At 40.6% G+C, this 13,690-nt stretch overlaps 1 protein-coding gene across 3 annotated transcripts in view; it reads right to left on the reverse strand.

The window, feature by feature from the left end:
* Positions 1 to 13,690, reverse strand: part of lhfpl4a (LHFPL tetraspan subfamily member 4a) — a 77,275-nt gene that overhangs the window by 20,440 nt on the left and 43,145 nt on the right. For all 3 annotated transcript variants that reach the window (XM_084348761.1, XM_084348763.1, XM_084348762.1), the window contains exons 2-3: positions 11,861 to 12,097; positions 3,346 to 3,362 (exon numbers count right to left, since the gene is read on the reverse strand). In XM_084348761.1, the coding sequence (XP_084204887.1) occupies positions 3,346 to 3,362; positions 11,861 to 12,097 (254 nt within the window). The remainder of the gene's footprint in view (positions 1 to 3,345; positions 3,363 to 11,860; positions 12,098 to 13,690) is intronic.

Genomic DNA, 13,690 nt, shown 5'->3' on the forward strand with positions numbered 1-13,690 from the left:
AAAGCAAAAGGTGGCTACTTTGAAGAATATAAAATATAAATCATATTCTGGTTTAACACTTTTTTGTTTACTGCATAATTCCATATGTGTTCCTTCATAGTTTGGATGTCTTCAGTATTGATCTACAATGTAGAAAATGATAAAAAATAAAGAAAAAACATTGAATGACTTTTGACTGGTAGAGTAAATGTTCTTTTTCATTTTTTGTATCAATTAAACAATGTTTTGACAATATTTTCACCTTGTAATTACTGATATGCAGAGTTGACACTGGCTTATAATTAAAATTATTGTCAATATGTATTTAATAACACAATTAAAATGTACATTATATTTAATTATATCGGATTATATGTTCTCTATATGTATACTGACAAATACTATTGCTGTAATACCTCTTTATGTACTTTCATTCCTGTCAACCATCCATTATAATTGTATACTTTGTGATCTCGTTGATCTGCTCTGTACATGCGACATCTATTGCACGTCTGTCCGTCCTGGGAGAGGGATCCCTCCTCTGTGGCTCTTCCTGAGGTTTCTTCCGCATTTTTTTTTTGGGGCAAGTTTTTCCTCACTCAAGTTTTTCCTCACTCGAATCGAGGGTCGAAGGACAGAGGGTGTAGTCTCTGTACAGATTGTAAAGCCCTCTGAGGCAAACTGTGATTTGTGAATTTGGGCTATACAAATAAAATTTGATTTAATTTGATTTGATTTGTTTTTTCATATACATTTTTTTTTTAAAAAGTATTATTTCCAATGTTGATTATCTGATAAATATGCAAAATATATTTTAAGTAATGGATTTTTCAAAACATATCTGTATATATTACAAATGTATTATCAAAATGTCCATTCCTTATATTTCCTAATGTATTTCCTAAGTATTTATATATGAAGACTTTAAAATAAAATGTACTTTTCATGCATTACATTATATTTATATATATCATATTCACCTCTCTTTACTATTACTCCATAAGGTGTAAAAAGATGCAGTCACAGGGAGAAATAGCGTATAAAAATGTGTTGCCTACAACAAGTCCTCCAAATTAAATGGTGTGCCACAGACATTACACATTGAAATATTAACATTATTTATTTTCAGTTTGGAGGCATGTGAGACAGAAAACCACTGAGGCACATTAAGAGTTCCCCCATTTTTTCCTCTTATAGACTGCTGAGAGATGTTTTTTCTTGTGCTGGTGCTTTTAACAATTCCTTTTTCATGCACCGCGGCGCCCAGCTGCTCACGTCACATTTGTGTTTGTGGGAATTTTTTTTGTAGATCAGCTTGGCTTGTAATTAGGCTGATTTCCCCCTGTCCTTTCTTTCTTTTGATGCTGACGTACGGGCACAGAGAGGCTGGAGGGCCTGGTGTACCAAGCAGACACGCTGCTCAGTGAAAGGCCTTCCTTGCTTGATGTTTCCTCTCCACTCACAGTGAGCCTCAATCCTCTGGGAAAACATTGTGCCCGTGGATGTTTTCTATGACATGCTACCACCTTTTGTTTTCCCACTGATTCCTTCTCTTCTTCTACCCCTCTGCCTCAGTACAGCCCTTTAGCCTGCCCAAATCTCATAAAGGGAATATATCACTTTAGCACGGTCTTTAATGTGACCAAACATGATCTGTCTCATGAGGAGGTGTGCAAGATATGTGAGCTGACACCAGGTAGCGTCAGCTGAGGGCAAACTGCACTCACTGAACAGGAAAAGCTTACTGTGATGTTTTAAATTAAGAAATTTGGCAGTTACATGCAGGATTACTCTGACGTGTTGGACTGTGAGACAATTTGTGCAAGAATTTTAAAAGATTCACATTGTTCATGCATAATAGAAAAAAAAGATATTGAAATTATTGGAGATATGATGGCTGGTTGAACAGAATTGGCCTAATGTCAAAAGCCAGCTGTTAAAGATGTATGAAAACATGCAAAGCATAATGTCATAATGCTGCTCCTAAGACAGACATATATATCTGTGATGTTAAGTCAGTTAACTATCCTTTCTCATGTGTGGTGGGTAAACAGGTCTGGACAGCAGCCTGGGACTGAACACAGTCTCAGAGAGCAATGGAGGTCAGTTTGAAGACAGGGGATACAGTGCAGAGTTGATTTACAGCCGCTCAGGCTAGAGGCTACATTAACTGCTACTAGCATATCATACTCGAGTCTCTGACTGAACAGTCTGTGATTGAGTTGCATTGTGGGTAATGTAGGCACCCGATTTTTGAAGTATGAAGAATATCTGTAATAAAAATAGACAGTTGATAGTTCTGTTGCATCGATATTAATTTTTTCAAGCTATCCATCGGTTCTACAGTGTTATAGGAGTGATATGTTCAATTGATGAAGTACTCAAACAATCATTATTTGATCAATTAAGTGTTAACTAATCACATTAACTGAGAAGTTTATGATACATCCTGCATTAAATCATCATGAGTCATACATTAGTTATGCATTACTTGCTTACTTGTACTTGTACATGTTTTGTACCCTCATTACAAAGAAATGAGAAAATTCAGTTGTAGCAAGTCATGGCTGCTTCCTAATGAAGACAACATTTATGTCATATTCTCTTATGTCCTCTCTGTCAACACACATCAAGCAGTGTTTTGATCTCCTAGTCTTTGAAATGATACAGTAAAATGTAAAACAGCTGCATTAATATTGACAAAGAATAAGTGGAAGCAGCTCCAACTACAACATCTTTATGATGTCTCCATGCGTCTCCATATTTATTTTTATTCTAATCTTCCTATTTTAATAGAAACTCAAAACAGTACCTCTTCTCAGGCTGCATATGAAGTCCCCAGCTTCTTTGCCTGGGGTAGTACATAGTGTGGAAGCGCAGTAAGTGCAGCGCCCCAAACACACACACACACACACACACACACACACACACACACACACACACACACACACACACATAACATAGGCCTCTGAGTGAAGTGTTTTGCATGTAACATGTATTATACAGTACTGTGTATGTCTGTCTTCAGTTACATGTTAACATGTAACATTCAGCTTTTCCCTCTCATACCTGTCTGGTGTGTTCATTGTGGACCACCATGTTGTCTGGTTTTGTTTCAACGTGTGAGATGTGTTTACTTCTGTCAAAACAATCCAGTGAATTATGTACTTTCACTGGACCCAGACACACACACACACACACACACACACACACACACACACACACACACACACACACACACACACACACACACACGCATGCAAGCGCACGCACACACACACACACTCTGCCTTGTGTTACCACATAATACCGACCATTAACAGCCATGAGACCACACCCTCAACCACAACAACAGTGTGAACTTACCCGTGACACAGCAAAATCTGTAGAAAAGACAAAAAGAGAAGAGATTCATAATTTTTCTTAATTTACATCGAAACTGAATTTACTTTGAATCAATACAAATGCAAAAGTGCACATAATGTGCACTGTACTGTATACAGTAGCACCTCAGTTGTCCTCTTCTGTGAGATTTAGAGCTGTACCAAAATTATTTCCAAATACCAACCAAGATGCTCAGGGATGGAGGAAAATGATGATTCCTTTCTCCCACTGAAGATAACTAAAGTGAAGCCCATTCTAAGTAGTAATGTTTCAACTGTCTTATACTCTCCCCCAATGCTACGCCGCATTGATGAAGTAACTCCTGCAAAAGGAGCCCCGATCAAGTTTTTAGTGCATAAATGAACATACTTTTCAGAAGGTCAACATTTCTGTATTATAAATCCTTTTTTGATTGGTCTTATGTAATATTATATATTTTGATTTCTGTGTGAGTGATATTTATATCTGGATTTTTGATTTTCATGAGCTGTAAGATGTAATCATCAAAATTTAAACAAAAAAAGGCTTCACTTTATATGTAATGAATCTAGAATATATAAAAGTTTCAAATTAAATTATGGAAAAAATGAACTTTTCCATAATATCCAATGTTTTTTAGATGCACCTGTAATAGGCAAACAGAGCAAGAGAGAGACATTAACAGACAGAGACATATTCAGCAGGGAAACGACAGCCTCATCCTGCTGAAATCTGACACGTAACCATGGAAACTTCCTCCACACACTCAGAGGAATTGGGGGATTTTATTCTTTATTTCTCTGATGATGCTGTAATATCTCTCGTTACGGCACCAGCCATATACAGACAAAGCTCTGACCAACATTTACGGTAATACACCAGCTATAAATACATCTTCCACACAGCTGAAGACTTGATGACAGTGTGAGAGGTTTGTCAGCTTAGTCAGCACTAAGGACATATTCATTTACCATCAGTGACAAGAACAGGTTGCTTAATGTGCAAACCAGTTTATTAACATGTGACATTCAGTGACTTTTAAACTTCGCCTTTGGTTGATTGCTCCATTTAAAGGTCATATTTATAACATTTTAATGTTGACGAATCATTTTTAAAAATAATCTACAGAACTTGCAGAAAGGTGCAGAATAAAAGTATCTCTGCCCCTTAAAAACATTACTATGATTGTAAATTAATCATTTTACAATGTTTGTCGGGGCCAAAATTAATGTTTTGTTTATGTCTGTGCACGAACTCTGACAGTTGGATCCGGCGTCTCACAAGGATTGTCAGCCAATCGTATTACGCTGTCGGTATCATGTGGTATTTGTGTTTGGTCAGCATCAACAGTGGTTTAAGTGCTAAGGGTAAGAACTCCAAGTTTTGTTTTGTTTTTTCTGTGGGGGGGGTGGTGGCAGGGGGAGTCATGCTATGTGGGGTCGAGGTGAAGTCCGAACAAGTGAGTCGTGAGTCTTTTGCGGAAGATGGTGAGTGATTCTGCTGTCCTGATATTGGTCGGAAGCTCGTTCCACCGCTGAGGCGCCAGAACAGAGAAGAGTCGCGACTTCGCTGAGCGGCCTTTGTTTGCTCTTAGCAATGGCGGTACCAGCCGGCCATCTGATGTAGAAGAGCGAAGTGCTTGTGCTGGGGCATATGGTCTGACCAGTGTTTGGAGGTAGATAGAGTTTGCATCCTTTGTGAGGAAAGACTGGATCCTGTGGATGTTATAGAGGGCAAATCTGCAGGAGCAGACCACCGCTGTGATATTGAGGGTGCAGGATAGTCCGTCGTCGAGGATTATGCCCAGGTTTCTCACAGACGATGAAGGCGATACTGTGTTGTCCTCGACAGTGACTGACAGGTACATGTGAGGGTAGTCATTCCCCGGGATGAAGAGGAGTTCAGTTTTACTAAGGTTGAGCTTGAGGTGATGCGCACTTGTCCAAGCGGAGATCTCTGCCAGACATTCCGAGATGCCTGTTGCAACGTGGGTATGAGGATGGGGGAAAAGAGAGGAACAGTTGGGTGTTGTCTGCATAACAGTGGTAAGAGAATCTTTGTGATGTGAATGCAGAGCCTAGTGATCTAGTGTATAGTGAAAACAGAAGTGGTCCTAGTACTGAGCCTTGAGGGACACCAGTTTCCAGAGAGCAGGGTTTGGACAAGGAGCCAATACATATGACCTGAAAGGTGCAATTTGTCAGGTATGATGTGAACCAGGTTAGAGCAGAGTCAGCGATGCCAAGTTCAGCCAGAGTGGAGAGGAGGATTTGGTGGTTGACTGTGTCAAACGCAGAGGATAAGTCGAGGAGAATGAGGACTGATGAGTGGGACGAGGCTCTGGCGGCACGGAGCGACTCAGTCACTGTGAGGAGGGCCGTCTCAGTGGAGTGAGCAGTCCTGAAGCCTGACTGATTGGGGTCAAGGAGGTCGTTTTGTGAAAGGTAGGAGGACAGTTGGTTGTAGACGGCACATTCTAGGGCTTTAGAGAGGAATGAAAGAAGAGATACAGGTCAGTAGTTGCGGATATCAGCTGAGTCTAGGGTGGGTTTCTTTAGGAGTGGCTTTACTGTAGCTGTCTTGAAAGAAGCTGGAATACAGCTTGAAGTGAGGGAGGAGTTGATCAGGGTGGTGAGGAAAGGCAAGATGTTGTGTGAGATGTTTTGGAGAAGAGAGGAAGGAATCAGGTCGAGGGAACAGGTGGTGGCACGGTTAGATGTCACTAGTGTGTGAACATCTTCAGAGGAGTGAGGGCTGAAGCAGGTAAGGCTGTCATAGGTGAGGGATGGGGGAGATGCTTTCTGGAAGGGCATAGGAGTAAATGAGGAGCTGATGTCTTTTACTTTCTTGGTAAAGGAAGTTGCAAAGTCGTCAGCGTGAGGCAGTAAGGAGGGGGGAGGAGGAAAGGGAACATGGAGAATAGCTTCCTGGGGTTGGAGGCAGAGGAGTTGATCTTTGACAGGTAGAAGGCAGATTTGGCTGCTGAAACAGTTGATGTGAAGTCAGACAGGAGGTGGTGGATGACAAGATTTTTTCCATTTTCTCTCTGCTGCTCGTAACACTGATCTATTGGTTCGCAACGATTCAGACAGCCGGGGGAGAATTGTTCTGTAGATGGTAGTGAGGAAAGAACAATTGAGGAGAGAGTGGCGGGAGAGAGGGATTTCCGGTTGTGATGGGTGGTGACCGTGCAAGATGTAGGGGCAAGGAAAGTGGTGGACTTCAAGGGGAGAGAGAAAGTGACAAAGTGGTGGTCAGACACAGTGAGCGGGGTAACAGAGAGTGCCAAGGTACTACAGGACCTTTTGAAAGAGAGACAGCATGGAATTCAAATGCAGATCTTGGTAGCTAGTCCAGGGTAAGGACCTGGTAGGACCACGTGGATGAGATGAGGAGTCCAGTTCCTCCTCCTTGACCTGTTTGTCTCGGGGAGTGTGAGAATCTCACCTAGGGCACCAAATGGGCTAGAGCCAGCCCTGGTGGTGGATAGTGAGTTGCTTGGACTTCCTCGATAGACTCCCGCAGAGAGACTCCCTAAGTCTTTGTTCGGCTATCCTGGCGCTAAAGCTTACGCTATAGTGACTAGCCAATATGTGCTAGATTTACCTCATGCAGCCTTAGCTCCGCCCTGCATCAAGCCTATTCAACACACCTGACTTGGCAGAAACTCACTGATAGCTACTTAGCTTTCAGTCCTTTTTTTTTCTTTCTCTCTCCTTAATAATGGGCTCGAATTTAGTTTAATTTATCTTGGGTAGGGCAGAGCGACTCGAGTTGTGCCTACGCCACATTTTCACGGATATGTGACGTCTATGTTGTGTAGCTGGCCTTATTTCCAGACAGGCGTGCTGCTATTTCTGTTGTTACTGTTGTATGTTTGTTAGCCTTTTATGTGTATATTTGTATGTTAACCCCTCCCTTTTCTTTTTTGGTACATGGTTAGAGTATAAGCTGAATATTAAAGGGGTTGGAATGTATTTTTTCAATGATGGATAAAAGTTTAAATACGATTAAGGTGGTGACTTTGAATGTTAACGGTATTCAGAATAAAATTAAAAGACACAAGATCCTTACTTATCTAAGGTCCCTTAATTGTGATATTGCTATGTTACAGGAGACTCATCTAAATGCAGAACAGTCAAAAAACTTAAAACAGCAGTGGGTGGGACAAGTTTTCTCCTCCCCTGGCAGTCAGGCTAGTCGGGGGGTAAGCATTTTAATCTCTAAAAATATAGCATTTAAATTGAGTAAGATCCATACTGACCTTGAGGGTAGGTATATAATAATCAATGGTCTTTTGCAGTTTGTCCTCAAACCTTACTCAAAATATAGTTAATTCTCAAATTCATAGTATTCTTGTGAGTGATCATGCAGCTGTATCTGTTTCCTTTGTTCCACCATCCAATCTTTATAGATCCAAGCAGTGGCGATTAAATACTTCTCTTCTTAAAAATGCAGATTTTGTTTCATATATTAGAAACAAAATCTCTGAATTTTTTGAGATAAATTTGAATTCAGTATCAACTGTGTCCACTGTATGGGAAGCCTTTAAGGCTACATGCAGAGGATGGATCATCAGCTATGCAACTGCTGAGAAACGTAAAAAAAAATTGAGAAAAAGTTGCATTTAAATGTTAAACTAAGGAAACTGGAGGAACAGCATATGGCTGACTCTTCAAACTTAGATCTTAGAAATCTCTCACTGCTACTAGGGCAGACCTACAGAGGATTTTACATGAGGAAACAGCCTATGCTTTATTTAGAACACGAAGATTGTATTTTGAGTCAGGTGACAAGGCAGGGAGGATGTTGGCGAACAGAATAAAACATAGAGAATAGGCAGTTTATTCCAGCAGTTAGAGATGAACAAGGTAGACTACAGTGTGAGGTTAAGTTAATCTCCCAAATTTTTAAACAGTATTATTCTAAATTATATGGAACAGAGGGTGGGGCCAGCAAAGAAAAGATGGATGCCTTTTTTGAGCACTTTGAGCTCCCTTCTGCGGAGAGGGAGGATAAACTTAAGTTAGACACCTCCTTAACAAGGTCAGAGATTGAGACTGCGATTGGGAAGATGGCTTGTGGGAAATCTCCAGGGGAGGATGGTTTTGGTGCAGAATTTTATAAATGTTTCAAAAATCAGTTGTCCCCCATATTACTTTTACTTTATGAAGAAATCATTGAACGTGAGACCATGCCTCCCTCCATGTGTAAAGCTGTCATATCCCTATTGCCTAAAGCTGGAAAAGACCCGAGTTTAGCAGGAAATTATAGGCCATTAAGTCTTCTTAATAGTGACTACAAAATATTGGCAAAGACACTTGCCCTTCGTTTAGAAGGTGTAGTCCCATCCATAATACATGTAGACCAAGTTGGTTTTATTCTGGGCCGCCTAGCTGCTAATAATATGCGCAGGCTTTTTCATGTACTGCTGGGCGCTGACTCCCTTAATGAGCCTGTCATAGCTGCATCACTTGATGCAGAGAAGGCCTTTGACAGAATTGAATGGCCTTACCTTTTTTATTCTTTTGAAAAGTTTGGTTTTGGTCCAAGGTTTATCAGTTGGGTTAAGGCCCTTTATTGTAATCCAATTTCAGCTGTCAAAATTAATGGCCTCATTTCTGATTTTTTTTCCCCTGAAACGTGGAGTGAGGCAGGGATGTCTGGTCAGCCGTCTTCTTTTTGTTATCTCCTTGGATCCCCTGGCCTGTGCAATCCGTGCTTGTTCAGATATACATGATGTTAACTTATTTGAATATGATTATAAACTGAGCTTGTACGCTGATGATATATTGCTGACACTGTGTAGACCAATGTTTTCCTTACCTGCTGTTTTAAGCTTGGTTAATACCTTTGGAGGTTTTTCAGGGTACAAAATTAATTGGAAAAAAAGTGAGGTGATACCTCTTAATTCTAACACTTTCAAGTCTAATCTTGGGGATGCACCGTTTCGGTGGCAGTTAAAGGGAATGAAATATTTAGGAATTATTATTAAAGCCCCAGTTACAGAAATATTTAGTTTGAATTGCCCATCTGTCCTGCGTACAGTAAAAGATGACCTTGAGAGATGGTCCATCTTACCACTTTCTTTATGGGGCAGGGCTGAACTTTTGAAAATGAATGTTTTGCCTAGACTTACATATATAATTTCTTATATTCCTCTTAAATTCCCTGATTCTAGGTTTAAAGAAATACGTTACCTTTTCATCAAGTTTTTATGGTGTGACAACAAACCCATAATCTCATACCAAAAGCTATGCATCCCCAGATCTAAAGGTGGACTAGGTGTTCCAGATTTATTTAATTACTATATCTCATTTAACGCAAGGTATCCACTTTCATGGGCATATAAGGATCTCTATCAGGCAGGCAGCTGGGAACAGCTTGAGGAATCATTACTAGCGCAATATAAAGATAGATCCTGAGCTTCCTTATGGTACTACCCTAAACCTCCTGTTGCCTTGGATAATTGTATTATCAATTTCTCATGCCCCATTGCTAGAATTTTACATAAAAGGTTTAATATTAATAATGGACTATGCTTCCCCTCGTGCCCTATTTGGAATAATCCTGCGCTTATGTCTGGAAGAGGCACGCTCAGTAGTAATCAATTGATGACAAGTGGCATTAAAACAATTGGTCAGATTTATGATGGTAAGATTATACCCTATGAATTGATGAAGGAAAGATTTGGCCTATCAGATATGTTCTTTTTGACGTATGCTCAGTTATCTTCCATTTTGAAAAAAAGGCACATTGAGGGGACAGAGCCTGTCTCTTGCCAAGAACAGGATGATGTTTTTGCGAGAACTACTCGATCAAGACGTTCTGTCTCCTGTATTTATAAATTTTTGTCATCTGATTGTTATAAGTTGTATATCTCCACTCAAGTGGCATGGGAGGGTGACCTTAAATTATCTCTGTCAACTGCACAGTGGACCTTTATTTGGAATTCCGGCATACATTTGTCTAAATGTGTAAGATACAAGATGATTCAGTATAAAATTTTATGTAGAGCCTATATGACTCCCGTCAGACTTGCAAAGATGTCGGAAAATGTTGATGATTTGTGCTGGCATAATTGTGGCCTTCGTGGCTCATTATTTCATCTCTTATGGGAATGTCCAGCGGTCCAAATTCTATGGTCGGAGATGCATGATATCATTACAGAAAACCTTGATGTCACCTTCACCCTGTCTCCCATGGTATGCATTTTGGGCTGTAAGCCCGACAAAATAATCTGCCCCATTATCAATCGCCTATGGGTGTTGGGCTGCCTCACAGTCAAAAGGTTGATTCTTTCTAATTGGAAAGAGCGAAAGCCGGCCTGCTTTTCAAAGGAAGTATGGCTTGAGGAATACTTAGACCTCCTCAACATGGAAAGAGCAGCCGGGTTTCTGAAAGATTTCGATAGGGGTCTTGGTAGACAATGGGATATTATTAGGAGATATCTGAGTTAGATTTTGTCCTTCCAACATCGTATTCTACATCCATCTCTCGTTGAATTTTTGTGATTCCCCTGACATTGTTTTGGAGTTTCATGTACCCCCCCATTTTATTTGGTGTATGTTATTGCCCTGTCTATGTACTTGTCGTGTGTTTGGTTTCTGTCATGTCTTGTCCCCATAAAAAAAAGAACTGTCCATTTGTGATCGGATCACCAAGCCTCATAGTTTATGACAATGCAGTGCAGTGAGGAGACAGACGTTTCATGGAGGAGAGAATACACTTCTCCTATAACGCAGATCTGCCTGTTTTTGACTGATAACAGATCCAGTCTGCAGTACATTCAATATACCTGACTGATAAACCACTGAATTGTAGAGTAACATTAGGCTTCATGATCAAAGAAAGATTGTATATCATGTGGACACTTCTTTTCATATTCTTATACTCCCTCTTTGTTGCTTGTCCACATTAGCATTCGCTCTCTCTTTCACTGCATGAATCTGCGTCACATTTTTTAAGTCATTTGATCATTTTCATAATGTTTTAGGGGATGCTGCAGCCCCCTGTCCATGAAGCCATGTGATGTTTTCACTGCTATTTTTGAATGGAACCCTCTAACCAAAGACTTTTTTATGACTGCACTACTCCATTTTCCACACTTTTGTGCACCATTTTATAAACGGTTGTTTACAATTGTAAAACAACAGGATTTGGGTTTAAGCATACAGTGATTATTTTTGATGTCCTTCTGTAAAAGTTTTTTTTAATGAAATGTAGGTCAACATATTTTGCTATTCTTAAACAAATTAACTTCGATACAATGTCAAAAATAATGACAAAACTTCATTACTACTTTAAATAGCTTATTTTTGTCCGAACAGTCAACCATACAGAACTGCAACATTAAAGTTATAGTACAGTGATATTCAATGCAAAAATGCAGTAAATCCTCACATTCTTCTGCTCTGTTCTGATCATCTAATCTCTTAATTCACTTATAATTATATAGGACTATAACTGAAAGGACTAAATGTATGACAAAACATGTTATGTATTTTCCTCTCCTCACCTTTGTTGTCAGCCTTCAGCTCCTTCTGCAGGAAGTCGCTCTGCCGGTTGCCTAGCACGAAGGCCAAGAAAGAGAGGATGAGGGCGTCCAGGATGCCAATGATAGCCAGGATGTAGGCCCAGCGCACCGAGCAGTTGCCCAGGGTGTACCGCCCTGTGTCCTCTCCGCACATGTCCCGGACCACTTCGGCGTCCCAGCCGTTAGGGAAGATAATACAGCCGAGCACCAGACACACGGCTGGAGGACAGAGGAATGAAGGACAACAGAAGAAAGAGTTTGAGTTGTTGAAGTACTGTGGTGTGATGGATATGGTGGTCACATACAGAAAAGTGTAATGGTATTTGGTTTGTGTGATGTTGGATTTTGTCAGGCAGTGTCTGTAGTAACATGCAGAGCAATGGGTCGAGGTGGTCGAGGAGTTATGTTCCAGTGAAAAGCAGCACAGGAACAGGGTTGAGCTGTAGAACAAGACTGAAAGTCAGGGCACTGAAATCAGAGAGTGAGGCAGGTGGGTAGAGAAAATAGGATTAGATGTAAAACAGCAGGTCAATTCGGGGTTACATGAGTTAACAAGATGAAAGTGAGAGGAAAGAGGTGAGACAGAGGAGAGAAGACAGAATATAATTTTTCCATTTCACACTGGGTTGTAAGTGTGTTGCAGTGGTATTTCCAGTATCTGTCTCATCACTCAATCTCTTCCCCTCTCTGTTGTTCAGAGTCTTTGAACTGACAGAGAGACATGGTTTTTCTTTTATCATGTTTTTTAAAATAACATGTGAAACATTACTTCACATGATAAAAATGCAAAATGTGATTCACTTCACTACTGAATTCAAATTAGATTTTTTGTAAGAAAGGAAATCCATAAATGCATTAGAAGCTCTGATAACCATGGGCACCCATTATGGTAGTAGTTTGATATCTTGGAAAACATAGTACCAAGCACTGATGTTAGTCCACCTCTCCTCATCCAGCTGTAGTCCTGTGCTCTGTCGGCTCAGAACACGGTCAGCCCGTCGAGTGCAAAAGCTAGATCACACAGAATGCACACACCAAATATGTGTATTATACACCTCAGGGCCACCGTGTTTGTGCACATTTGGCACATCAATGTTTTTATCCTGCTCTTCTCTGGATAGTGTGCCTTGTGTGTGTGTGTATGTGTGTGTGTTTCAGACTGTGTGTGTGTGTGTGTGTGTGTGTGTGTGTGTTTGTGCATGTTCCCATAAGGCCTGAGTAGTCCTCCTGTGGTTAGAGGAGTCCAGCTGAGGCTAGGCTGGCCCTGACAGATGGGTCCCTGAATGCCTCATTTACTGGACCACTGCTACTGTTGAGAGTAGCACACAGAGCAGATGAAACTGATGTACAGGCTCAGTGTGTGTAGAGACATACAGGACTTTAGGTTTCAGCCGATGGAAGGATACAGAAGCGGAGGTCTTTGAAAGTGAGCTGCAGTGTTCCTAAGGAGTTGATAATGCAGTATAGCAAGACGTTGTCTGGACTCAGACACCTTGTTATTGTCAGATCTCATCACAATAGACATGGCTGGAACAAGCTTCTGCTTCATTTTATTCTTCACCAGGATGGCGGGTGACAAGTCCCACCCCCATCTAATATATGATTGGTTGTCCAAAATAGAGCAACCATGACAACACCAGTTCCTTTCTGAAAAGTTCAGTGCCTTTTCACCAGCTCGCTTATAGTTTAAAGCTATGGTCTACGATTTGAAAGATTGGTCATTATTATTAACATTATTTAGATGGTGGTTGTGGCCCAATAGTACGACCTACACAATGTGAAGAGCAAAAGGAACCAAATAAATCCATTCTC

This window comes from Pagrus pagrus (assembly GCF_965226575.1).
Source record: "Pagrus pagrus genome assembly, chromosome: 3".
Taxonomy (NCBI): Eukaryota; Metazoa; Chordata; class Actinopteri; order Spariformes; family Sparidae; genus Pagrus; species Pagrus pagrus.